General features: G+C 44.4%; 3 protein-coding genes across 3 annotated transcripts in view; all 3 read left to right on the top strand.

The window, feature by feature from the left end:
* The first annotated feature begins 235 nt into the window (after positions 1 to 235).
* Positions 236 to 9,000, top strand: lmnb2 (lamin B2). The gene is made up of 13 exons (XM_039810705.1): positions 236 to 660; positions 2,437 to 2,573; positions 2,680 to 2,836; positions 3,678 to 3,803; positions 4,060 to 4,158; positions 4,686 to 4,757; positions 4,849 to 4,974; positions 5,081 to 5,301; positions 6,295 to 6,535; positions 6,615 to 6,722; positions 7,726 to 7,845; positions 7,966 to 8,046; positions 8,769 to 9,000. Exons 1-13 carry the CDS (start codon positions 445 to 447, stop codon positions 8,802 to 8,804), a joined length of 1,740 nt encoding a protein of 579 aa, XP_039666639.1. The 5' UTR covers positions 236 to 444; the 3' UTR covers positions 8,805 to 9,000.
* A 2,886-nt stretch (positions 9,001 to 11,886) lies between these two features.
* Positions 11,887 to 14,828, top strand: commd2 (COMM domain containing 2). Its single transcript, XM_039810707.1, has 6 exons — positions 11,887 to 12,290; positions 13,059 to 13,136; positions 13,795 to 13,877; positions 14,073 to 14,147; positions 14,251 to 14,349; positions 14,461 to 14,828. Exons 1-6 carry the CDS (start codon positions 12,224 to 12,226, stop codon positions 14,662 to 14,664), a joined length of 606 nt encoding a protein of 201 aa, XP_039666641.1. The 5' UTR covers positions 11,887 to 12,223; the 3' UTR covers positions 14,665 to 14,828.
* Positions 14,829 to 21,435: 6,607 nt separating this feature from the next.
* trappc8 (trafficking protein particle complex subunit 8) overlaps positions 21,436 to 23,263 on the top strand; it is a 33,485-nt gene continuing 31,657 nt past the window's right edge. The window contains 1 exon segment of the mRNA XM_039811190.1: positions 21,436 to 21,707. Coding sequence (XP_039667124.1) covers positions 21,551 to 21,707 — 157 coding nt within the window. The 5' untranslated portion in view covers positions 21,436 to 21,550.

Here is a 23,263-nt window from a genome sequence, read left to right as displayed (position 1 = left end):
ACGTGACAATGGGATGGCCAATGTGTCGACAGGATCATGAAAGCCTCATTACTGCTCATGTTTACTTCACGGTGTATAATTGCATATAGGAGATATATATGGTGTAAACAAGACTCTGTGTGTGTGTGTGTGTGTGTGCGCGCGCGCGCGCGTCTCTCTCTCTCTCTCTCTCTCTCTCTCTCTCTCTCTCTCTCTCCCATCATCCATTGCGAGACAGGAAGCGTCCTCTGCTTTTGGCGCGGTGATGATAGCGGTGTCGGCCATCTTGGAGTCTCTTCAGTATGTATTTCGGGTTCTGAGAGCACGCGACTCATTGATTGACCTCTTGTCGTTAAATAAGAAGAGAAACCGTTTTCGCGTCACCGTTTGACATTTATACGTAGCTATTATATCTACGTTAGTGTTGCGTGTTGCTCTCCCGGAGGATTGTTGAAAGAAACCGTCATGGCGACCGCTACCCCGAGCCGTGAAGCTGGCCGGTCGGCGGCCTCCTCCACGCCTCTCTCCCCGACCAGGATCTCTCGCCTGCAGGAGAAGCAGGACCTGCAGCACCTGAACGACCGGCTGGCCGTGTACATCGACCGCGTCCGGTCTCTGGAGCTGGAGAACGACCGGCTGATGGTCAAAGTGTCCGAGAAAGAGGAGGTGACGACCAGAGAGGTGAGTGAAGGGAGCCCTGTGTTCACTCACTCGTCCGCATGTAGTTCACGTTAGTAATAAAGTATTACAAAGCAATACTGTTACTGAACTGTTAAGTTATAATAGCGTGAGTAATGGCTGCCGACTTGCCATACAAACATGTTAACAGCCGAACACTCTCAGGACACTCGGTGCGCTAACGTTAGTCTACAGTAACTTTGTTAGCGTTAATAAGACACACGCTGCTGGCTGCTGCATTTCCTACCGTGCATTCAAACAAGACCGGGAAGATCGGGCGGGTGGGTCTGCGCGCCAATCTATAAATATTACCCAAGTTATGAGTTCACGTTCATAACTTAACTTGACGGAAGCGTGCTGAATCTACATTTTTTTTTTTCATTTGCGTGGTTTAACAACGTAAAGTTAAAGCTTTAGACGACTTTAAACGAATTTGACCTGCAGCAGAGTCACACTGAAGGCCGCTCTTCATTTACTCTGTGATGTAATCATGCTTTGGATCATTTTGCGGGGGATGCTCTAATTTAGTTACATGCTGAGGGCTATTCTCGCTGTGTGTGTGTGTGTGTGTGTGTGTGTGTGTGTGTGTGTGTGTGTGTGTGTGTGTGTTCATGGCTAAATGTGGACCTGGAGACACCAACTTTAGCAGAAACACAGAAGCTGTTTGAGTACTTTGCCAGCTGTTGATATTTCTTTTGATCACCGCGATAGCGTCATAACTGTGCAAATTACAGTCACGAGACTTTTAAGGTGTGTAGTCGGGATCAAAATGGAGGTCTTGTTCGAAGATGGGTGTGGTTTGATCAAAGGTGCAGGAAGTAGGGGGGTATCCAATCAACTTTATATATTGTATGAAATCATAGGAGGCTAATTGCGTGCATTCCCATCAGCTCCTTCAGTGTAATGAGTGGCCATTGCCCCTCCCCCCCTCTCTCTCACTTTACGCCCCTTGCCCAGCTGGTGTGATGTTAATCCCATAACTAGATGGTCTTCTAGTCTAGCATTAGGGCTGCACGATATGAGGAAAGTATCTAATTGCGATTATTTTGACTGATATTGCGATGTGATTCGCGATATTGGAGGGAATGATAATTTTTCTCATTTTCATTGAAAAACATTTAAAAAATGCAATTGATTATAGTGTGATTTTATTTTTGCAAGGCTCTGTACCAAACATATGTTTTATCATAGTCTGTAGGATAAGATTTGTAGGCCGGGATGTGTCTGCAGCACCACAATACTTTATTTTAGAATGGTTTGACACACATTTTGCTTTTCTGTATCTAATATTGCGCTCCCCCCTGCGATTTGGATATGACACTAGTCCATGTTGCGATTTTGATAAAATTGCGATTAATTGTGCAGCTCTACATAGTATTACTAATCCAATCAAATTATTTTTATCATATTTTTCTAGAGATGCACCGATCAGACATTCCCAGTTCCAGGGCTCTGTATATGGCTCTGATACCTGTGTTTAATTAATAAGCCCTATGACTGGGGGTCATTATGTGTTAGCCTGCATCAGACTGGACTTAAACACTGATTTCTTAACTTGTGTAACTGCTACGATGTAACAAATACATTTACTCTATTGGCATTTAAATAATGATTTGTGAACCAGCAACTTGGTAACAAATCTTAATCAAAACGAACAGGATTTACAATTCATGTGTTAAACAGCAGTAATGCAGCAACAAATGGACCAACCCTGAACTGAAAGGTTTATTTTTCCACCTAGCCAGCCCTGTAGTAATGAGTGTGTGTCCTTCTCTTCAGGTGAGCGGCCTGAAGGGTCTGTACGAGGCAGAGCTAGCTGATGCTCGGCGGGTTCTGGATGAAACGGCTAGAGAGAGAGCCAGGCTGCAGATAGACCTGGGCAAGGCTCAGGCTGACCTGGAAGAGGCCACACGCAGGTGAGCTGATACAGTACACCTAACTAGCACACGGGTCTCACTGTTGGAGATCAGATGAATCTGGAGACCATAACGGGTTTCTCCTTCCCCTGTCCATGTGTCCCAGTGCCAAGAAGAAGGAAAGTGATCTTGCAGCAGCCGTGTCCAGGGCCGGTGGTTTGGAAGCCCAGCTGAACAAGAGTGAGGCCTCTCTTTCTACAGCTCTAAGCCAGAATGCTGCTCTGTCCTCTGAGCTGGCTGATGTCAAGGGCCTGCTGGCTAAGGTGAGTACTGCAACCAGGGAAGAAGGACACTAGAGAGGGTTAAATGGTCTGAAGAGAACTAGAGTGTGATATTTTTTTATTTTTTAATGAAAGATGGTGCTTAAGTACCCTCCAGATAGGGCTGGGCGATATGGACAAAATCAAATACCCCGATATTTTTGACCAAATACCTCTATCGATACCGCAACGATATTGTAGTGTTGGATTATGGTGCTTCCACAAAATATATACACGATGAGATTTTAGATAAATAATCATCAATAATGTGGATATAATGACTAAGTGGGTAAAGGCAAATATTAGAACAGTTACAACAGTCTGGTAAGTTCAGAAAAGTGCATCACTTTACTGTAATGCAGCCTTTAAAACCAGGAAAAGACAACACTTATGTCATATTACGATATCCAAAATCTAAGACGATATCTAGTCTCATACCAGATATCGATATAATATCGATATATTGCCCAGCTTTACCTCCAGAGACAATACAAATCTGATCGGGAACCAGTGGGGACAGTGTCTCAGCTTTCTCCATCCCACTGAGGCTAAGACGTCGAAAGTCCTAATAGTGAAGCATCTAAGGATTGGGTATGTAGGTATTACACAGCCACAGTAGCAGAGTAATTATTTAATGTAACGGTCCGCAAGATGACCGTGACATAAAAAGACATGGGGCGGCGGGGACAATCACAGACCAGGTTCAGGATCAGTAGATCAGAATAAACCCCATGGTCATCTTCTATAATGTTGAACTCTTGTCAGGTTTTCTACCACAGCTTGCTCATCATGGGTCAGTTGGGTAAACCTATTTTGTGTTTCCATGTGCTAATATCGGTTGTAGGCAGAGGACAGCCATGCTGTTGCTAAGCGCCAGCTGGAGGCGGAGACGCTGATGCGTGTAGACCTGGAGAACCGCTGCCAGTCACTGAGCGAAGATCTGGAGTTCAGGAAGAGCATGTTCGAAGAGGTAAGGGCTGGTTTTTACTAACTACTAGTTAATCTAACTAAAGTTAAAAACATGAAATACTGCTGTTTATTAACTATATATATATATATATATATATATATAGTCAGTCCTTTTTTTCCGTTTTCTACCTTAAAACATTTTTGCATTGTGTTTAGAAGAGAACACACTTCCTAACAAGAGTCACATCTGCATGCAAAGCATTGACCTGGTTCTAATGGATGACATGTCCCGCTCTGATCTTCTTCCTGGTGTTCAGGAGGTGCGCGAGTCGCGGCGTCGACAGGAGCAGAGGATCGTGGAGGTGGACTCTGGAGTCAGACACGACTACGAGTTCAAACTGGCACAAGCTTTACAGGTACCGATAGAAACCTGTCGGGGAAACAGAATGCAAACATGGTGTAGGTGTTCCACTCACATTTCCCTCTGTACATTGCCAAAGTGCTTTTGAATTTAAATGTCTGTGGGCTTTCCGCTGGTGCGTTGAAGAGGGCAGGGCGTACTGCAGCTGTGCCATGATGTCTGGCTGGGCCCACAGTGAATGGGAAAGTTCATGTGAAAGGTGTCAGCAGCCTAATTAATGTCTATTTCAATTACTTTTTAGCACATCCAGTTTTGAGTTTAGCAGGTCTCAATTTGAATAAAACCATCGGATCAGATGTTGCCAGAATTAGCTGATGTCCTCATGAGCACTTAGCGCTACAGAACACTACAACTTGACACTTGTTTGATAGAGAAAAGTCACCTGAAGTTAATAGTCTGTGTAAAGTAGAGAACCAGTGGTTCTGTTGTTGTGTGAAAATGTGCACTTTGCTGATTACAGTGTGCCTAATTTATAATTGGCATTATTAATGTGTGTGTGTGTGTGTGTGTCTGCTCCCCCAGGACCTGCGCAGGCAACATGATGAGCAGGTCTCTCTTTATAAGGGAGAACTGGAGCAAACCTTCCAGGCCAAGGTGAGAGGCTGATTCCTTGTTCTTCTGTCTGTGGAAGCTCAGACTCTGCACACAAAGTCTCACGCAAAGTGTGTCTTGTTGTCCCACCTAGTTGGACAATGCCAAGGTGTCCTCTGAGATCAACGACAAGGCAGTGGGCACAGCCAGGGAGGAGGTGCAGGAGTCCCGCATGAGAATAGAGAGCCTGGGATATCAGCTCAGTGCCCTGCAGAAACAGGTACCGCTTCATGACCGCCTGTGCCGCTCAGCTTCAGAATTAGTTTAATTATTATTAGCTTCACGAGTTGATGGTTCTGCTGGTCGGGGGGTGTGTGTGTTTGTAGGTGGCTGCCTCCGAGGATCGCATCAGAGAGCTGGAGGAAGTTCTGTCTGCAGAGCGAGACAAGCACCGGCGTGCCATGGAAGGAAAAGAACAAGAGATGAGCGAGCTGAGAGAGAGGATGAACGCTCAGCTCAGTGAATACCAGGAGCTGCTGGACGTCAAGCTCGCCCTAGATATGGAGATCAATGCCTACAGGAAACTGCTGGAAGGAGAGGAGCACAGGTAACACACACACACACACACACACCTGCAGTAGTATTCACCCCTCTGTGTTTTTACTATTTTGTTGTATTGCAGCCTGGAATTGAAATGGCTCTTTGTTATATAATGGGACGGACACAAAATAGTAAACATTGTTGAAATGAAGAAAAAGAAAGAATATATATACACAGACAGACAGACGGCCAAAAGTTTGGACACACCCTCTCATTCAATGCATTTTATTTTCATGACTATTTACATTGTAGATTCTCACGGAAGGCATCAAAACTATGAATGAACACATATGGAATTATGTAATTAACAAAAAAGTGTGAAATAACTGAAAACATGTCTTATATTTTAGATTCTTCAAAGTAGCCACCCTTTGCTTTTTTATTAATAAGGGAAACAATTCCACTAATTAACCCTGACAAAGCACACCTGTGAAGGTAAAACCATTTCAGGTGACTACCTCATGAAGCTCATTGAGAGAACAGTTATCCAAAAAATAAAAAAATATATATATATATATATATATATATATATATATATATATATAAAAAATAATAAAAAACCTCTTGGAGTCAAGTAATTGCAACTTTATAGCATTTCATAAAGTTCCGAAGCAGTGGCAGCAATAATCTAATTCAATGTATAGCCCTATTGTATCTAGTGTAATTATTTTTTTTCCTCAACAAAATACAAAACCTACAACTCTCAACATGATGAGACATCACCACCCACCCAGACAAATCAAGAAAAGATGACCGGAACTACAATACCACCACGGCTGACTTGTTTCTGTTAGGGACAGACAGACAGACAGTAGCTTAGACAACCATAACACAACAAACACAGATATATCTCACATACATCAACACTTTTTAAAGAGTGGTCATTGTAGTAGTGGCGTGGCTCTTGTGTCTTCCTGCCGGCCTCTGGCAGCTCAGACCCAGCTGTGTCATGGAGGGATGGCTGGGGTTACCTGACCGGTGAGCGCTGTGCTTCTTTCAGGCTGAAGCTGTCTCCCAGCCCGTCGGCTCGAGTCACCGTCGCCAGGACAACAGGATCCTCCTCATCCTCCCGCTCCTCCAAGAGGAAGAGGGCGGAGGTGGAGGCCAAGGATCTGTCAGAGGTGACGAGAGGAGAGGGGCAGCTGCTCGTGTCTGAAGAAGCCACGGCCAGCGGTGCGGTCACCATATCGCCCACGGACATGGACGGAAACGCTGTCACGCTGGCCAACGACTCTGAGCAGGTGTGTAAGACTAACAGCACGCGCTGACCAGGACCGGTACAGTCTTCTGTGGTTAATGTCCTGTTGTTGTGCTGCTTAGGACCAGCCGCTGGGCAGTTGGAGGTTGAAGAGACAGGTGGACAACGGGGACGAGGTGGTCTACAAGTTCTCCCCAAAGTTTGTCCTGAAGGCGGGCCAGACAGTCACGGTGAGAAATGTCAAGAGAGGAGGAAGGGAAGAGTGCTGCCACTGTGGTATCTCTTCATTGAGCTTTGTTTAATATAATGTGTATGACCTAATAGATAATAGGAGACCAGAGGCCTGTACTACAAATCCAGATCAACATGCCCTGGATTTCTTTCAGTTACCCGGCTTCACTAAACAACCGTGGTCCCGCATAAACTGTGTCACGACGGTGGTTAACAACTAGTTCAATCAACCCAGGGTCTCCAATCCAGCGCAGCACGACCAATCACAAACCTCTACCAGAGCAGCATATTTTACATAAGAAGAGCAAACTGTAATCTTCTACATAAATAGGAAGAACACAGACATGGTTTTACAGTCAAAACGCAATACAGTCGCTGCTTCCTGACACAGGAAGGAAAGCTGGCAAAAAATAGCTGACGCTGTAGATGCGTAAATCGCAAAACTTATTAATATCACTTCCCTCATCAGTCAGGCACAAGATCTGACCATCATTACACTTTGTGCTTTCCATCAACTGTTGTTGCTTTAGTCTATTATTTCAGTTGCAACCCTGGCAGTGGTAAGCGATCGGGAGACTCTCTCTCTCTCTCTGTCTGTCTGTCTGTCTGTCTGTCTGTCTGTCTGTCTGTGTGCACCGAGCTCTGCCTGATCTTCTATAAGAACGGTGACGCTGTTGTCAATCGAGTATTGATTGGTCAGTAGGCGGTGCTTTTGCACCGGTTGATCTCTAATCTCCAACATAACCTTAGGTTAGGTGTTCAGCATAAGTTACCATGGCGATTTAACCCGGTAACAAGTGATCTACCGTCGTGGTACACCAAACCCTGGGTTGAACCTGAAGTTACCTCGTGAACGCCAAATCTTGCTTTGTAGTACAGGCCCCTCTGTTCAGTTCAGAACCCACACACAGTGATGTGTAGTAGTGTACAGCTGAACCCTGAAACATTTACCATGGGTTTTCAAGTGAAAGCGAGTGCTGAATAAATGTCTTCTGTGTCCAGGTCTGGTCCGCTGATGCTGGCGTGTCCCACAGTCCGCCGTCTGACCTGTTGTGGAAGAGTCAGACTTCCTGGGGCACAGGAAATGACATGGTTACCACTTTGGTCAACGCTGATGGCGAGGTAAAGATATCCACGTATCCCTGTGTCTTTGATTTGGCGGGTTGATGTGCTGTCATGGCTGAGGGGCAGCTTGCCGTTTTTTTGTGTTTTGGTCATGGTGGCTGACTGTCTGTCCTGCAGGAGGTGGCCACCAGATGCGTCACCAAGACTGAGATGGAGGTGGAGAATGGAGAGGAGGAGGAGGAGGAAGAGGCACAGACGGTGAGTAGACAATAAAAAAAAATCTCCCCTCTGAATGTCCTAAGGGATGTATAAGCATGAGATGCTTGCAGTGACAGGGCAGGTAAGGTGCTCTATGGTAAGGTGCTCTATGAGAGTGTGTCATGGTGGTAGTGCAAATAAGTCCAATAGTGCAAGGAATGTAGATCTAGTAATATAAAAACGATATAGCATTGCAAGGATAAAGTAAAAAAAAAAGAAAAAAAAGACAGCATTACATATGGGCATTAAATGGGAATAAAGTGGACAGTAGGATAGACACAAATCAACAGTCTTAGAGTTACAGCCATTGTGCAAGTATTAAGTAAGACCTCAGTCCAGGCTGGAGGAAGGGGTGTTAGGGGATGTGCATATGGGCTAATAGAGCCAGTAAACAAACTGTGTGAGCAGTGTGCCAGTGGACAGTCAGTACATAACTTTATATAGGAGGACTACTATAATAGGGACTAAAATAGAGGGGTGTTCATACAGAATCAACCGTTGTGAATGCAATCAGGAAACACTTTGTGTAATACCAACAAGCCTAAATTCAAGAGTTTGAGACTGAGGAAGTTTCTGTAATGAGGCCTTAATGGTGTGTTCCTTCTTTGGTTGAAAGTACATATATTCATTCATATATGAATTATATATATCATATATTCATCATTCATTCATATCATCAAATGTTTTTCTGACAATCTGGACCATTTGTGTTTCTCCTACAGGGCAAGGTGTCCTCCAGAGAGTGTGCCGTCATGTGAAGCCTTCCCCCTTTTGTGTCGGCTTTCACTTCCCCATTATATATAAATATATATTTCTCTAGAGCCACTCAGATATGATCCTATCCATCGTCTATCATTATGTGTTTGTTTTTTATTGGACCGATGGACTCTTTTTACTGCCCTCCACATTTCTGGACCTCTTTTTTTATTTTTTAACAAGTCCTTCTAAATATTACTAGCAATGCCAAGGTCTGTGGATCACAATGCTGACGGAGCCAACGATGGCTGGACGTCTAAAACTAAACTACTCTCGCGTGTTCGCCTGCGGTTCCCTTGTCCTCGATGCGCCGTAGAACACAATCTGGAGCCATTGCTCAGAAATCCACTGAAAAGAAAGCTGTCGTTAGAGTTCTGTACCCAGCGGACCTGCGCTGTATATCGCCATAAAGATGTGAAGAAGTCAGAACTGTAGTGTTGGAACAAGTGAAATCCAGACTTTTTTTATTTATGCGCTTTTACCAGATATTTATTCACGTCTTCCGTTGAAAGGGCAGATTGAGTCGGCTTTATTTATACAGCCCGATATTACAAATTGTCCACGGGCGTGCTTTACAGGAGGTCTGTTGGAGGGCCGTACAGCATCCTCTGACCGCCGACCCTCCGTTCAGATCAGGACAAACTCTCCCCAAAAAAACAGTCGAAATTAGGGATTGATCGGTGATAATAATGATGCATTATTGTGTGGGAGAGCTGATTTCTTTAATCCAAAAAGTGCTCCATGTGTGCACAACTGAACTCCAAACCCCTCCCCATTTCCCCAATCCCTCTGCTCCATCTGGTGCCCGTCTTAATGAAGGACCCGCGTTTTGAACCTTGTAGCAAAGGTTCGCAGAGGAGCGGAAGTCGTCTCTGGAACAGGAACACTACAGGTTAATAAGTCTGACTGACATCAGCGATATGTGTGCGCGTGCGACTCGTGCAGGCAGCCCGGCATCTCTCCGAGGAGGTAGGCCCGTGCTGCCTGCGAGCCCCGCTTAGCGTCGGGACACGCAAGTCAGGTATTGTCGTTCTTCTGAAAATACACACACACACACACACACACACAGTGGAAACCTCCGGTGCCCACTCCAATCGGAAGTGTCCTCGGGAGCAGCGGGGTAGGGCTAACTGCTTCTGTCTGACATGGATCGGGTGCTTATATGTGTAACGAGAGGCGCACGGGAACACGTGCCGCCCACCAGACCGGCTCCACGCGGCCTCCTGTGTGTTGAACTCTCTGAGCCGGTGATGCTCAGGAGCTCAGAGAGGCGTTGACGCCGGAGGTAGAGGCCGGAGCGGTGTCTGAGCTGCGTCTCTCCCGTTTTTCTCTTGCGCGCGTCTGCCTGCCGTGCTTTACATTACTAGTTATTTTTCTATAGAGTGGCTGTCTGTCTCTGTAATCAATTTGTTTACACAAGATAATTAATTTCTTATTTAGGGTTTTAGGATTTCTGGGAGGATTTAAAAGTTGCGTGTTTATTACCTCTTTTAAAAAATCTATCGAGGGTTCTGATGAACCAGTACTGAACCGAACACTCCTGCGGCTTCTGCCGAGAGCTTCAAAGTGGTCCCACGCTCGGGTCCCTGCAGCCTGGCAGCGTGGGCGCCGCTAAACTGACTATTACGTTTTATATATTGATAACTGAAATATGGTGGCATTTCAGCCCCTCCAGGAATGAAAGCGTACCGCCAATGCCAATTTTAGAATTAAGAAGCCGAATTAAAGGTGATCCGGAACTCCAGTAAGGGTCAATCTCCCTGGAACTAAAGTACAATAAGAGTTTGCAGCGGAGATGAAATGTGCGAACATAACTGAAATCAGTTCCCATCTTCCTGGAGGGACTGTCAACGTGATGAGGCTGTTTTGTGATATTTCATTTAACCTAGTGTTAATGCAGGGGGGGGTGGGTGTGGGGGGGCGGCATGCCAAATGTGAGTCTTTATTCATGATTGTGTTGTTGAACTACTTTTGTACACAATAAATGTTTTACATATACACATTTGATGTCAGTGGTGTTATTATTACTAATACACACGTGACCACATGCTGCTGTTACAGTATGCTCACAGTGGTACAAAGCATTAAACCTGTAAGTAACACTGTAAAAACTAGTATACACGCTCAGGTAATAGTTTGTTAAAGAGTACAAGCATTTAGGATCCATTATTGATAGAAAGTTGCATTTTGAGCCAAACACTAGTTTGCTTTGCAAGAAAAGGCCAGCAGCGCCTGTATTGCCTTAGGAGGAAGCTGGCCAAGTTTAATGTAGACGAGACCCTGATGGCCTTTTCTAAAAGGTCCTTTGTTGAGTCAGTTGTCGCCTTCTCCTTAATCTGCTGGTATGGGTCCATTACATATACTGTATATTATTATTAATATTAACAGTCTATGGTCCATTACTGTAAAACAAACAACAACTCTCCCTTTCCAGGTTAGAGTTTAGATTCTCTGCCCAGGCCTCATGTGACACCAATTGAGCGGTATATGCTCTCTCTTTTATACCTCCAGACTAACAGACAGCATAACAAGCACTTTAAACGTACATTTTTTATAATTTATGTACTGTATGTATTGTATATTGTGTTTATTGTATTGGATTTATGCTCTATTTTTTTATGGGTATTAAGACGGGTATGAGCACTGTAATTTCCATTTTTCTGGATGAAATAAACTTGACTAGACTTCATACCCCTGCAGCGGACACAGGATCCACTCTGAGCTCCGTCCACTGCTGTCATGGACGACTCTTAACAGTACTGCACAAACAGTACTGAGACAAAACATACTTTATTATTTTTTACTTTATTACGTTATCCATCAAAACAGACCAGCGTTGTAATAAATCAGCCGCCTGAAAGGTAAAAATGTTATTCCGATACTATATTACATGATTGGGGCTACGTAGGCTCTCTGTTAGTGAGAACACTGAAACTGTTTACCAATATTAAGAATAAAATGACCAAAGTTATTGATGATAGTATGGCGGGAAGACACCGTTAAGGCATAGCCTACGTTTTCTTTTTCGACAACAGACCGATACATAAATCAGCAGTGACCTCACATTCAGACAGCAGACCCAGCAGGACCAGGACCTCTCCACATCCCGTTGCTCTGCTGATCCGGTCCAGCAGGGGGCAGCACCGCAGCAGGCTGCAGGAATACACCGGACAAGAAGAAGGAGGAGAAAGCTACCAAAGCTACGGTCAAAGAACGGTTCCAGGGGGTTTCCGGGTTCATGGATCTGTTTACTCCTGACTATTGTTGAACGGGACCAGGGTCCAGAGGCTCTGCTGGGTGTTCAGGACTGTGCTGGGTGTGTTTCGGGACTGTGCTGGACTGTACTGGGTGTGTTTTGGGACTGTCCTGGAGTGTGCTGGTGTGTGCTGGGTGTGTTCGGGACTGTGCTGGACCCTTGAGGATGCTGCTGGTCCTGTCTGAAGACCATAAGGAGCACCTCTCCTTCCTGCCGATGGTTGACTCCGCAGGTCAGTTAAACTGTTCTGGACCAGGACCAGGATCACATGTGGGCTGTCAGCTGACTGTCAGCTGATTTTACACACACACACACACACACACACACACACACACACACACACACACACACACACACACACACACACTGTCCATCAGGTGTTCTATTCTAATTAAATATGATTTAAAAGAACTGAGAGTTGTAGCGGACCAGGAGTTTTCTGGGAGTTAGTTCCAGATATGTGGTGAACAGAAACTGAATGCTGCTTCTCCCTGTTTAGCTCAGAAAGCAGACCTGACCCAGACCACCTGAGAGGTCTGGAGGGTTCAGAATGCAGCACTGAACGGTTTATTTCAGATCTGCTGCTTATAAACCAACAGTAGTATTTAGAAATCAATTCTTTGAGGGACAGGAAGCCAGTGTAAAGACTTCAGAACTGGAGTGATGTGATCCACTTTCTTGGCCTAAGTGAGGACTGGAGCAGCAGAGTTCTGAATCAGCTGCAGCTGTTTTTAGGGAGATCTGTAAAGACGCCATTACAGTAGTCAAGTCTACTGAAGATAAAAGCATGGACAATTTTTTTCCAAATCCTGCTGAGACATAAGTCCTTTAACCCTTGATATATTCTTAAGGTGATAGCAGGCTGACTTTGTCATTGTTGAAATTCAAAGATTTCTGCCTTTGTCTTTTTTTTTTAACACGAGAGCGGAGAAATGAATGAAAGACAGGCAGTAGAGGTTGATGTTGATATGTGTCCTACACGTGTGTTGTCTGTCCTCAGTGGTGGGAGAGTTTGGTCGCATCGCTCTGGAGTTTCTGAGGAGAGGGACCAGTCCAAAGATCTACGAGGGGGCTGCCAGTAAGACCGCAGCTTTCGTTCCCCAGCAGCTGATTGGTCCACACTGGTGGACACATGTGGACAGCAGTGGTGGACCAGTCAGGACAATGTGGTGTCAAACCCTTGGTACTGCGTAGACAGCAGGACCGCAGTGTTCTCACAGTGTGTGTGTATTCAGTGGTCATCGCTAGGCAGAGCGAGCCAAAGTCAATGCAAAATATTAGTGGTGCACGATATATCGGCCACCGATATGATATCGGCCGATATGGTCATTTTTTTTAACACATCAATATCGGTTCGATGTCAAATTATATATAATTATATAAATATTATTTTTTTTCTTCTGAAAATCTGATGATAGTCATATTTTGCACACAGGTAAAGATGCCCAATATTAGTCATTTTGGAAAATTATTCACAAAAGTGAAAAAAAAAAAATGCGTTTTGGAAAATAGTTCTTTATTTGATTATCATAAAAAAAAAAAATTCTATACAGAGATATCAACATTGGTAAATATCGGTATCAGCCACAACAGCAATATTAATATCGGTTATCAGTATCGGCCACAATTTTCACATCGGTGCATCGCTACAAAATATATATATATATATATATATATATATATATATAGCTAATGATGATCACCGGAACTGTCACGTGACCAGCGTCTGCTTTCAGGGAAGCTGTCTGTTCCCGTGGAGACGGTTCAGCACGGAGTGGAAGGCCTGATGTTCCTGATGACCGAGAGCTCCAAACACATGGTGTGACACGCACACGCACACGCACACACACACACACACACACGCACACACACACACACACACACACACACGTCTTGGTTATAGCTTTTGGTAATTTGTGTGTGTGTGTGTGTGTATGTGTGTGTGTGTGTGTGTGTGTGTGTGTGTGTGTGTGCGTGTGTGTGTGTGTGTGTGTGTGTGTGTGTGTTCCTGTAGATCTCTGAAGTGGATTTCCTGGACTCGGTGCTGGTTCTGGGGTTCGGTGAGGAGCTGAACCAGATCCTGTTACAGGTACATGACTCTGTTTCATTGGTGTGTGTTGTTAGTGTTAGCCGACAGTGTTCTCAGTGTGTGTGTGTGTGTGTGTGTGTGTGCGTGTGTGTGTGTTTTGCAGCTCTACCTGCAGCACCACGCTCAGATCCGCAGCATCCTGAGTCAGCTGCCCTCCAACCTGCCGGCCTACCACAACCTGGAGTGGAGACTGGATGTTCAGGTGTGTGTGTGTGTGTGTGTGTGTGTGTGACCCCGGTATGGCTGTAAGCTTTCCGTTTTATCAGCGTTGACATTGCCTCTCATCGCGCTGTGCTCTGCTCCTTCCTGCCAGTTGGCAAGCCGTCCGCTGCGTCAGCAAGTGGTTCCCACGGTGACGATGCGTCTGCTGCTGGCGGGCGGGGGTGATGGCGGCCGAAGCAGCCGCGTTCTCCAGACGGACCCCAGCTCCCTACTGCACCTCATCTCCACGCTGGAGGCCGCTCTGGCCGCCATGAAAACCAGCCACGCTCGCCGCATATTTCGCAACATCAAATAACCCATCACTGCCTTTCGTACCTGGAGACGTTAGGCAGGGTTGATTTAAACTAGGCTTTGTTTTCAAACCCCCCACTATGTGGCAGATGGTACTGACTGTGTTGTACATAAGGTTTCTACGGTTTCTAACGTTGACGTTGTATTAAAGTGTCAGACAAGATAAAACGCCATCCTTGTGGTTTGTCGAAGCCAACTGTGCAAACGTGAGAGGATGAACGGTGACAGACGTTTATCATTTATGCCCTTTGTGTAACTCATGTTTGCGTGCTGCGTGACAATGAGCCGTTTATTCAGTGTTGGTGGTTCCACATTAGCCTGGTCCTACCAGACTCTCGTACATCTCTCGCCTCTCTCCATTGTCAAGTGTTAACTTCCTTGAAGGCGGGTACTCTGTTGAAGTTTAAAACTATTGGATCTGCCCAGAGCCACTCTGGATCTGCCGTAACCAATCGCTAACGTTTGGTCGTGACGTATGTAATGCTAATGTCCGACAAGAGGGGAGACAAGGGGGTAAGCTTCGCTTCAGAACTCGAACCTTCGATGGCGCCATTTTGTTGCTACAAAGGTATCACCTCCCGTTAGCATTCCACTGACCGCCATTTTTTTTTTACGTCACTTGACAGCGAATAACTTTACATCTGAAGCAGATAAAGACTCTATTTGTCCATTGTTTAGTTCTAAAGAAACACGACAATGTATAAAAGGCTCCATTACCTTGTACCTCACGTTATGGCTCCGTAGCAGACGCTTTTATAAAAATAGGCTAAGGATTGTGTCATAACCAAGCGACTTACTGTCACACAGTAGAGGAATTACCGTATAGTACAGGAGAAGCTCGCAGGCAGTTTCGACTTACATTAGCTGTTAAGGTTTAATTACTAATGTTAACTAGCATGTTAGTTAGCAATAATTAGCCTGTGCTTATGTTATCTCCTTACATATACCTACGCTGTCCGTCTCTGTAAGATTGGGAATGATTGAGATTTCTCTTGGCACAGCTACCAGAAGACTTCCAACTTTCAGACACGTTGCTCACGTCACATTTACGTTGTCTCTGTCAGTTGGAGGCTCCGCAGTAAAGCTAGCGATCACCGGAAAAGTGCTTCTAATAGCCTTCACTGGTCTCCGGCCAGAGCAACGGGATCTGTTGGTCCATTATATATATGTCAATGAGGGGAGACCGTCAAGGCTTATATTTAGCATTAGTATCGCTAGCGTTAGCCTTAGCCAACTCCTTCACCACTAACGGAGCTGGAAAATCTAACTTTTCCCGAACCCCGTGGGGGGGGCCACAACATCATGGCCACCAACTAAAACTAAGCAAAGTTTGTTCTTGCTCTGGCTCTGGATATTCGGAACCCAGACTTAGTACTGAAAGAAAATGACAATTGAGCTTAAGTACATAGGAGGGCGGAGCCAGGCTAGTTCCACATCAAGCCAGTGGGAATGTGACGCGGTCTACTTGGTCAGTTAGGACAGAAGACAAACAACCTCGGGGGTAATTGGAAAGGATGGTGTCAGGTTACTTTAATAGGAATTCAAACTACAGTATTTCAACCAGTCTAACTGCCCAATCACCCTCAAATGTCTGTGCTCTTTGTGTGTGTGTGTGTGTGTGTGTGTGTGTGTGTGTGTGTGTGTGTGTGTGTGTGTGTGTGTGTGTGTGTGTGTGTGTGTGTGTGTGTGTCCTCACCCAGAAAAAACATTGTATAGGTCGACTGTGCAAAAGCAGCTCATAACCAGCCATTTTAACCAGGGCAGCAGTTTTCAGATGACATCATGTGCTTACATAATTGCAAAAGGCTTTTTCGACTGTTGTAGAAAGAAGTGGCTGATCTTTAATGCAATATCTACATTGCCCATTATCAGCAACCATTCAGCCAATGTTCCAAAGGTCCATTCTGTTTACTAATCTGATATCATTTTAAAAGGCTAACTGAGAAAACACTGGAGAATTTTGCAATTCTGTAAGCACATAATGTAATCTTAAAACTGCTGTCCTGGTTAAAAAAACAATGCAACTGATCTCAGCTGGTATTCTGTCTATAATGGAGTGGAATGGAAATTTCTAAGTGACCCCAAACTTTTGACCGGTTGTGTGTGTGTGTGTGTGTGTGTTATTGTGTGTTATTCATCATGTGATGAAGGGGGGCTATTTTAATTCTAAAGGCCAAGGGAACTTTATCAGGATGCATAGTATCCTGGATCCATGAAATAACTGGCCTTTAAAAATCAAAATCTGCCTGCCTCTATGGGAATCTAACATAGGGGTGGACTGACTTTTGTTGCTAGCGGTTTAGACATTAATGGCTGTGTGTTCAGTTATTTTGATGGGACAGCACATTTACACTGTTATACAAGCTTAATACACTTAATACACTTAATACTTTACATTGTAGCAAAGTGTCATTTCTTCAGCGTTGTCCCATTAAAAGATATAATGAAATATTTACTAAAATGTGAGGGGTGTACTCACTTTTGTGAGATACTGTGTGTGTGTGTGTGTGTGTGTGTGTGTGTGTATGTATATATACAGTGCCTTGCGAAAGTATTCGGCCCCCTTGAACTTTTCGACCTTTTGCCACATTTCAGGCTTCAAACATAAAGATATAAAACTGTAATTTTTTGTGAAGAATCAACAACAAGTGGGACACAATCATGAAGTGGAACGAAATTTATTGGATATTTCAAACTTTTTTAACAAATAAAAAACTGAAAAATTGGACGTGCACAATTATTCAGCCCCTTTACTTTCAGTGCAGCAAACTCTCCAGAAGTTCAGTGAGGATCTCTGAATGATCCAATGTTGACCTAAATGACTAATGATGATAAATAGAATCCACCTGTGTGTAATCAAGTCTCCGTATAAATGCACCTGCTCTGTGATAGTCTCAGAGGTCCGTTTAAAGCGCAGAAAGCATCATGAAGAACAAGGAACACACCAGGCTGGTCCGAGATACTGTTGTGGAGAAGTTTAAAGCCGGATTTTGATACAAAAATATTTCCCAAGCTTTAAACATCCCAAGGAGCACTGTGCAAGCGATAATATTGAAATGGAAGGAGTATCAGACCACTGCAAATCTACGAAGACCCGGCCGTCCCTCTAAACTTTCAGCTCGTACAATGAGAAGACTGATCAGAGATGCAGCCAAGAGGCCCATGATCACTCTGGATGAACTGCAGAGATCTACAGCTGAGGTGGGAGACTCTGTCCATAGGACAACAATCAGTCGTATACTGCACAAATCTGGCCTTTATGGAAGAGTGGCAAGAAGAAAGCCATTTCTTAAAGATATCCATAAAAAGTGTTGTTTAAAGTTTGCCACAAGCCACCTGGGAGACACACCAAACATGTGGAAGAAGGTGCTCTGGTCAGATGAAACCAAAATCGAACTTTTGGCAACAATGCAAAACGTTATGTTTGGCGTAAAAAGCAACACAGCTCATCACCCTGAACACACCATCCCCACTGTCAAACATGGTGGTGGCAGCATCATGGTTTGGGCCTGCTTTTCTTCAGCAGGGACAGGGAAGATGGTTAAAATTGATGGGAAGATGGATGGAGCCAAATACAGGACCATTCTGGAAGAAAACCTGATGGAGTCTGCAAAAGACCTGAGACTGGGATGGAGATTTGTCTTCCAACAAGACAATGATCCAAAACATAAAGCAAAATCTACAATTAAATGGTTCACAAATAAACATATCCAGGTGTTAGAATGGCCAAGTCAAAATCCAGACCTGAATCCAATCGAGAATATGTGGAAAGAACTGAAAACTGCTGTTCACAAACGCTCTCCATCCAACCTCACTGAGCTTGAGCTGTTTTGCAAGGAGGAATGGGCAAAAATGTCAGTCTCTCGATGTGCAAAACTGATAGAGACATACCCCAAGCGACTTACAGCTGTAATCGCAGCAAAAGGTGGCGCTACAAAGTATTAACTTAAGGGGGCTGAATAATTTTGCACGCCCAATTTTTCAGTTTTTTGTTTGTTAAAAAAGTTTGAAATATCCAATAAATTTCGTTCCACTTCATGATTGTGTCCCACTTGTTGTTGATTCTTCACAAAAAATTACAGTTTTATATCTTTATGTTTGAAGCCTGAAATGTGGCAAAAGGTCGAAAAGTTCAAGGGGGCCGAATACTTTCGCAAGGCACTGTGTATATATATATATCTATATCTCAAATGGGGTGCTGAGAGCACATTCTTGCAGAGAGTGAAGAGTGGCCTATATGGATTTGTCTTAATAATAAATAATAATGAATAATGACACAGATTCAGTCAGTATCCTGCAGAAGTCCAGCGACCTAGAGGACCAGAGGACCCGGCTCAGTAACTTCCTAAACCAGCTGCTCACTGTAGTTTTTCAGGCAGCACATTCTTCCCTCAGGGTTTATGAATGGCTGACCAACACATCAGCATGTTGTCTGGTCCTACACTCGCTAATAATAAAGTAATTCTATACATAATGAGGACGGGCTTTGTTCTTGATATTTTATACAGCTTTCGACATGCAGAACATGTTTTTTTATTTTCAGAATTTCAGGAATGTAATGAAAGGCTTTTATCATGACGCTATAGCTCAATATCTTTATCAGGTGGAATAAAACAAGGCTGCCCCGTTTCACCATCACTTGTCTAGTCTCTCAGTCCTGATTAGAAATTGAGATATTGAGACCTTGATTGTCTTTGAGAACCAAGTAGACGACCCAGCTCCGGTTCTGAAAGTGTTGAGCAGCTTCCAGATCCTTCATTACTATGAATATATGGAACACAATGGATGACTGCCTGCATCAGGGTTAGACAGATGGGTAAATAGAGATCAACAGAGCCTCAGTGAAAGGCCTGCAGCTCTCACCGCGCTCTGCCACACAGAACTAAAGTACAACAAGTTCATTTGGATGGTTTGAAACATTTTGAGGAGTCAGTTCATGATGCAGAGGGACCTGAGGGGACTGTGTGGACAGTAGAGACGTGTCCTCAGTCAGAGCCCCATCCACCTAACCTGAACACAGAAACTGAACACAATGCTTATAGCAAACCAAACCTGCTATCATGAGTAATCAGACTACACTGCCTCTGCACATCCATCACCGTTTGGTTTGGGGCAGCCACAAAACAGGACTAACGCAGATTAGGCCTACAACACCCAATTCGGACAGCTGAAAAAAAAATCATTGGTGCACTTTTTGCACCTTACATCCCACTCCATGTGTAGTTTGTCTTGATAAAAAAGTTCCTTTTTGTATTTTTGTATATTATGTTGATGTGTGCCTATATGTATATTGCTGTCTCTATCGTACAGTATGTCTATATTCTATTTGTCTACTGAATGTTTAGTACTACATGTCTATTTGTTGAATGTATAGAGAGTTAACACCTACCGAAGTCAAATTCCTTGTGTATGTAAGTATACTTGGCCAATAAAACTGATTCTGATTCTATATCTCCTGGTGTTTACATATATGATATGTAAACACCAACAAGTGAGGTGAGAGAGAGACAACACCAAGTGAGGAGAAAGAGACAACAGCAAGTGAGGAGAGAGAGAGAGAGAGACAACAGCAAGTGAGGAGAGAGAGACAACAGCAAGTGAGGAGAGACAACAGCAAGTGAGGAGAGACAACAGCAAGTGAGGAGAGAGAGACAACAGCAACTGAGGAGAGAGAGAGACAATAGCAAGTGAGGAGAGTTGAAGGAGGAGAGTTGAAATGTGAATGCAGGGTATTTTGTTGCTTTGCTGTTTATAGTTACATTTGTTTTGGGGCTGTGGTGGCAGAGGATAATATCTGATATTTTTTCCACTTACACCTCTGTTGATGTTAGTTTTGGTTCTACTGCCAGTGTTTCTTGATCATAATTAAATGGTTGATTCTAAGCACTTGGCCTTATGCTTGTTTGTATTTGTGTTTTGTTTGTAATGTTCAATTTTTCCTTTTTTGGGCCGCTCACACCTAATCAGACTAATTGAAGCCAGATGATGTGTCAGCTGAATGTGAGCCCTACATATATCCTTTTATCAAATGTGTTCACCATTTGCCTGAAGAAGACCCAGTAGGGTCGAAACGTTGCATTTTATATTAAAAATGGGAGTTTAAAGCAGTGTTGTGGACATTAAATTTTTTTCGTTTTAAGTAGCCCACTTTCATTTGTCCTGCAACTGCCAGAAGGTGAGATGTACACACAGTTACCTAGGGGCCCCTGACCACCTTAATCCTCCCCTGCATAATTCGGCTGCTTTGGTATAAATGTATTGTATGGTTTTGTACTGTACTATCTATAACGCAAGGCCGTAGGTAATAACCAGGTAATAACCAGGAAATAACCTACCTAGGGACCGCAGAGGGAAGTGAGCTCATTGTCTTACATTTACACTGAGGTGCAAACTGAATAATGGCCACTGCCCCTGCTAAATACATACATACATAAATCATAATGGAGGATTAAAAAAAACGAATTTATTTTTTATTTTGGGTAAATGTTTTTAGCCATAAATGTATTAGGACTCTTTATGACAGAACTAACACTGCAAGCATCACTGTAGCATATGGAAAAGAAATGTACTGAACATTACTGATGCTTTAGGATTATCAGAGGAGGCTAATAGATATTTACTTTTATTATAAGTTTGTTCCCATTGATGTGCTCTGTTGTCTACTGAGCCTCCTGCTGACGATGATACACATTACTGGCCATATGCTGTTGTACATTTTCTACTTCATTAATAAAAAATAAAGAGCAGAGAGGAAAAGGAAGTGCATGAGCATCAGCTGATCCGTCTCAGCTCTACAGGAAGTCGCCTGCTGAATCCAACATGGCTGCTGTCTGCGAATAGAGAAGGAGCGGTGTTGACTCGGTTTCGGTGTGTTAGCTGGTGTCGACATCATGGCCCAATGTGTTCAGTCGGTGCAGGAGTTCGTCCAGGACTCGTTCGTCCCGATGGTGGCCGTCTTGTACAGCGAGGAGGCGGAGAGAGTGACCCGCAAGAACAAGCTGGGCTTCGCGGAGCTGCTGCGGCCTTTCTGCAGACTGACGTCCGAAGGTAGGAGAGAGAGAGACAGATAGAAAGACACACAGGGCTGTCTGTCTCTCAGCTGTCAGTCAGTGAGGGAGGAAGCGTCTTTAGCTGCGGTGGGTTAGTTAGCTCCGAGCTAGCAGAGCAGGCTGGAGTGTGACTTGACCGAGCCGGGCGGAGGAGGTGAAGACGGACACCCGGACCTCTGAGCCTCTGGTTCTGGACACACCGACAGCTAACTAGCTAACTAGCTGTTGTGCTGTTCGGTGAAGTAGTCAGTCCGTCACTCGGCTACCAGGCTCTAGTTTCAGGCTGACTCCATAGTGCCGAGCCGCCGTGTCACCGCAACAACAACAGGCTGATTTCAGGCCACGGCGGCACGGTCCGGAAGTCCCGAGGACCATGACCACGGTGACACGATACAGTTGTTCTGTCACCATAACATACGTTTAGCCGTCGAGGTATACGTGCAGATTAGTGTCCCAAATTCCTCATACAATGTCCTTAATTATGAACCTGCTAAACCACCTGTTTAACAGGTGTTTGGGTTAGGGTTAGGGCAACCTGTCTCAAATAAGACCCTCATCATTTGGGACACTTGGGAAAATAATGTGGGACACTAAACTGCACGTATACCAGCAGTCGATACCAATACCAGTGAAAGAGATTCTCGATGCCACTCTTAACAGCAAACCAATAAATCCCATCCCACATAGAACCGTGCTAGTTCAAGTTATCTGACGTTATGCAGAGGTCTGCTGGAACTGAGCACTTATGTTAGATAATATCAGCTATTATAGCTAACGTTAGGCTTTATGTAGTCTGGATCAACGGAAGTACATTTCCATGATAATTGACATACGCCAGATGTCCCTCTTTTGCTTCGGCTAAATGCTGAAAATGTCAAGTTTAGAAGAAAATTTGGATGGTGCAACAAGACAGGCCTGCTTGGTTATTTTGGGGAATGATTGTAAAGATATTCAAAGAATACGTTCACTGCGTTTCCTCTCTAACTGGGACGTTTTGGGACCGATCGGTGGGTTAGCTGTGGACGAAGTACACACGGAGATACGCTGGTAAGACCCAATGAGGTTTAACCATGTATCCAGCTAATATAATAGCTCACGTTACTGTATTGTGTCAACAGTTAACTTCATTTAATATTGTATGTGGCGTTTTCTTTTGCGGGGCGCAAATGTTCCACCAAAACGAGTTCCTTCCAGAGACCGTTTAGCAGAGCCACCGTCGACGGTCCGGAGCTTAGCGCCGACCAAGACCATTGGGATTGGTTTAAAGAAACGCCAAAAACCCAGAGAGTTTGTTCTCCTATCCCAGAATGCATCTGTGGGGTATCTCTGCAGCGCTGTGGAGATCGAGATCGACAACAGACGAGGCTCTATGTGAAAAACAGTTGCAGAGAGAAACAGACTTACTTTAGTTTAGAGTTCCATGTAAACCCATAAAAGCCGTTGGCGGAGTAGCATTATGATAAAGCCAGAGGCTGACTGCGGTCAAGCCGTCTGTGCGCACCATGGCGTGCGCAGAGAGCATGCGCTATTCACTGTTATTTCCGTGCCGGTAGA

Source organism: Perca fluviatilis, chromosome 9, assembly GCF_010015445.1.
Source record: "Perca fluviatilis chromosome 9, GENO_Pfluv_1.0, whole genome shotgun sequence".
NCBI classification, from domain to species: Eukaryota; Metazoa; Chordata; class Actinopteri; order Perciformes; family Percidae; genus Perca; species Perca fluviatilis.
This window is presented reverse-complemented; position numbering and strand designations above follow the sequence as displayed.

What these genes read in the sequence shown, in the direction of transcription:
- lmnb2 (XM_039810705.1), top strand. Translation starts at nt 445, where the DNA reads ATGGCGACCGCTACCCCGAGCCGTGAAGCTGGCCGGTCGGCGGCCTCC. An exon ending in TCAAGGGCCTGCTGGCTAAG is followed by an intron (nt 2,837 to 3,677) that starts GTGAGTACTGCA and finishes TATCGGTTGTAG; the next exon opens with GCAGAGGACAGCCATGCTGT. An exon ending in GGAAGAGCATGTTCGAAGAG is followed by an intron (nt 3,804 to 4,059) that starts GTAAGGGCTGGT and finishes CCTGGTGTTCAG; the next exon opens with GAGGTGCGCGAGTCGCGGCG.
- commd2 (XM_039810707.1), top strand. Translation starts at nt 12,224, where the DNA reads ATGCTGCTGGTCCTGTCTGAAGACCATAAGGAGCACCTCTCCTTCCTG. An exon ending in GCCGATGGTTGACTCCGCAG is followed by an intron (nt 12,291 to 13,058) that starts GTCAGTTAAACT and finishes GTCTGTCCTCAG; the next exon opens with TGGTGGGAGAGTTTGGTCGC. An exon ending in GATCTACGAGGGGGCTGCCA is followed by an intron (nt 13,137 to 13,794) that starts GTAAGACCGCAG and finishes GTCTGCTTTCAG; the next exon opens with GGAAGCTGTCTGTTCCCGTG.